This window comes from Cannabis sativa, chromosome 2, assembly GCF_029168945.1.
Source record: "Cannabis sativa cultivar Pink pepper isolate KNU-18-1 chromosome 2, ASM2916894v1, whole genome shotgun sequence".
Taxonomy (NCBI): domain Eukaryota; kingdom Viridiplantae; phylum Streptophyta; class Magnoliopsida; order Rosales; family Cannabaceae; genus Cannabis; species Cannabis sativa.
This window is the reverse complement of record NC_083602.1, coordinates 74,054,123-74,057,793: the sequence shown is the minus strand read 5'-3', so window position 1 is coordinate 74,057,793 and position 3,671 is coordinate 74,054,123. Positions and strand designations below refer to the sequence as shown.

Sequence of the window (3,671 nt, the reverse complement as noted above, 5' to 3'; positions counted from 1 at the left end):
TTACAGCTCATTGATCCACATACTCGTGAGTAGGAGCTTACAACTCATTAATCTACATACTCGTAAGTAGGAGCTTGCAGCTCATTGATCCACATACTCGTGAGCAGGGCCGTCTCTAGCCGTTTAAAGGCCTTGGGTGAGCTTCAAAATAAAGGCCTTTTTTTTACAATAATTATTTACTAAAAAAAATCTCAAATTGAATAAAAAAATAACAAATTTTACAAATCAACAAAATAATAAACTTATAAAAAATTTAATTTTCTAGCTTTTTGAGATGCGAAATTATTTATTAAATCGTTGTAGTCAAGTTTATCTAATAATTTTTTTCAATAGACAACATTGCTAATCCATTTAATCTTTCTTGGGACATCGAAGATCTTAAATAAGTTTTTATTAATTTTAATTTTGAAAAACTTCTTTCTACAGATGCAACTGAAACTGGAATTGTTAACAATATTCTATAAGAAATATAAGCATTTGGAAATGAATCAATTTTTTTTTATATAATTAAGTACTTCTAATGGACTACATTGATCTTTTTGATAAATTTCTCTTAAAACTTGTAATTCTGAAAATAAATCTATTCCATCTATATCAGAATTCCCATTATAACTTAGAAAATTTTCAAGATTCAAACAACATTGTTTAATAGCATCTTCATCCATTGACTTTAATCTAGTAAAATCAAATAAGAATCCAAAAATGTTTTCTAAAACTTCAAATTGCTCAAATCTTATTTTAAGTGAAGAAATTATTTGATCAACCCAATAAATAAAATACTCAATCCTAAATAATTCTTCAAGAGATTTTATTTTATCATCACTAACATCTTCATCAAATTGTTTCTTTCTACGAATCACACGTTTTTCATGAAATTTTGGTTCTATTTTCAATTCATTTGCAAGTTTTCTAGCTGAAACCATGGAAGATATAAATCCATTTTCCATATATTTTTTAAAATGAGAAATAAGACCCTTAAGAAGATCTATGGCAACATTAATTGTTGATTCTTCACTTTGAAAGTTCTTACTAAGAGAGTTTACTGCAAACAAGATATCATACCAAATAGTCATACCTAATAAAAATTCAAAATCTTCTAGTTCATAAGTTACTAGACTGTTAGCTTCACTCTTTGTTTTAGGATCTTCACTTGTGTCTGCTAGTTCTAACAAAGCATCTCTAATATTTGGAGTTTGATGTATAATAGCTTTTACACTTTCAATGTGACTTTCCCAACGAGTTTGTGATAATGACTTCACTGTTAAGTTAGATATATTATTTTTTAAAATTATCCATTGCTTTGGTGATGAAGAAAATAATGAATATATTCGTTGTAGAACCCCAAAAAATGATATGGCTCTAACACAAGAAGTGGCAGCATCACAAATTACTAAATTAAGACTATGACATGCACATGGTGTAAAAAGTGCCCTAGGATTTACATCTAATAACCTTTTTTGCACACCTTGGTGTTTCCCTTTCATGTTAGATCCATTATCATAACTTTGTCCTCTTACATCATTTATATCAAGTTCTAACTTCTTAATTTCTCTTATGAGTTCATCAAAGAGACCTTTTCCTGAAGTATCTACTACATTTAAAAATCCTAAAAAGTATTCTTCAATTTCAATAGGACAAGAAGAAATATTTACACACCTTAAGATCATGGACATTTGCTCTTGGTGGCTTAAATCTGGAGTACAATCTAATATAATTGAATAGTATTTTGCTTCTTTTATATTTGTTAAAATTAAACTTTTTATCTTGTGAGCCAACACTTGTATTAACTCATTTTGAATATTATGTCCTGAATAATGTTTATAAATTTCACCGTTTTGAATACGACGAATATGCTCTTTCATTATTGGATCAAATTCAGTGATCATCTCAATAAAACTTAAAAAGTTTCCATTATTTTCTTGACAGATCTTTTCATGACTCCCACAAAATGCCAAATTATTTTTAGCTAAACATTTTATAAGAGCAATTACCCTTTTAAAAAAATTTCTCCAATGTTCTTTCTCTTTATTAATTCTTTCTTGAGCATGTTTATCAATTGTTTTATTCATTAATAATCTCGATTCTAAATCAAACCAAGTACTCATGTTGATTATATGTTCGTTACTTGTTTCATGACTCTTTAACCTATCACCAAGATGTTTCCAATCTTTAGTTCCTTCGTTGCTCAATTGGTTCATCGTACTAGAATTAACACTAAATAATTTACAACAAAAACAATATACTTTATTCAAATACTTTGAATACACTAACCACTTTCTATCATGTTGTTCTCCATTTGATAAATTTCTAGTATAGTGATAAGTAGAAAAACGTCTACCATCATCTTTTGGAAACTCTATATCACTCACTCTAATTGGACCTTTTTCTACTAATAAGTCTATTAGTTTATTATCAAGATTTTTCCATCTTCCTGGATCATCAAGATAATCTAAATTGTTGTTACCATTTCTAGTTTCCATATTATCCTCCTTATTTTCTTGACATTCTTCATCAACTATCATATTATCACATATTTTATGATGGCAATTTTCTAAACCTTTTCTACCATAATTTCATAATCACCTAAATTATTTAAATTTAATTGTTCATTAATTTCTTTATTTGTGTTATTTTCATCTCTTTTGCTAGTGGTAACAAATTTATCTAAAGCTCCTTGTTGAGTTTTTATCAAATTTTCTATTTTTCTTTTTTACTTAAGTTTTTCATAACATGATAGATATTTCTGTTGGGTTTTATGCCCTAAATAAAACTCTTTACAATCTGATTAGTTATCAATATAAGAAATTTGAAGTGATTAATGTTTGCATGAATCTTACATGCTAATGGTTTAAATATGTTTATTACATTTACACACAAAATCAGTTAAATCCAGATCATATGTTTATTCACAATTACAGTATCGTCAACACAGTGGAATGTGATTGTGATCATATGAATCAAAAGACTTGGTCCCTGTTTCATCAGTGTTATTGGGTTTACACTAATGTGATAATCAGCGATGATGTATACTTACACTTGGAGTAAGTGTTATGTTCTTTCCAAGACATTAGTAAAGTATACTAGTTTCGAATGTATGGAGTATACATTGGACTGGACCGATATTGCAACTAAGTTAAGATATTACAAACTTACCGTTATATATATCTTTCCAAGTTAATATCAGTAGTTGATCTTAAGATTAAAAGAATATAAATCCTGATATGCTTAGGCTCAACTCAGGAGTGCTATTCATGTTCTTTGATTTATTAGTTAAGCCTACTTTTAGGTCAGGGTGATACGTATATTTTGGGAACATGATAGTATGATTGAGTGGGAGTGCTGAACATAAATATGGAATCTATAGCTTCTACTGGTGTATAGAAGTAAAGTGATGATTCCCTTCGAGCTTAGCAAATAGTAGTAAATGGATAAGCTCTTGTTTAACTGACTAATTATTAGATCACTAAATACCATTTACAGGTAGCTAAGTGTTTTAAGGGGCAAAATACATTGAGGGGTGAGAACGGTAAAGAAATCCCATCTCGATGTAGATCATCTATATAGAGGATCTTTAAATCACAATAAGATTATAACAATGGTTAAATGAGATAGCATATTGATATCGTGAAACATATAATATGCTCTATATAAGTCTGAGAGTGCAATTCTAA

At 28.5% G+C, this 3,671-nt stretch overlaps 1 protein-coding gene across 1 annotated transcript; it reads right to left on the bottom strand.

The window, feature by feature from the left end:
- Positions 1-420: 420 nt before the first annotated feature.
- LOC133034511 (uncharacterized) lies at positions 421-2,522 on the bottom strand. Its single transcript, XM_061109605.1, has 5 exons — positions 2,272-2,522; positions 2,126-2,214; positions 1,466-1,606; positions 828-1,042; positions 421-438 (listed from the first exon to the last, which is right to left on the bottom strand). The coding sequence occupies exons 1-5, from the start codon at positions 2,520-2,522 to the stop codon at positions 421-423; spliced, it is 714 nt and encodes a 237-aa protein (XP_060965588.1).
- Positions 2,523-3,671: the final 1,149 nt, after the last annotated feature.

Excerpts from the sequence above, each read along its gene's own strand:
- LOC133034511 (XM_061109605.1), bottom strand. The coding sequence starts at position 2,522 with ATGATAGTTGATGAAGAATGTCAAGAAAATAAGGAGGATAATATGGAA. Across the intron at positions 2,215-2,271 it reads GAACAACATGATAGAAAGTG|TGTTAATTCTAGTACGATGA; the intron begins GTTAGTGTATTC and ends TAAATTATTTAG. Across the intron at positions 1,607-2,125 it reads GTTAAAGAGTCATGAAACAA|GATTTTTAAATGTAGTAGAT; the intron begins GTAACGAACATA and ends AATACTTTTTAG.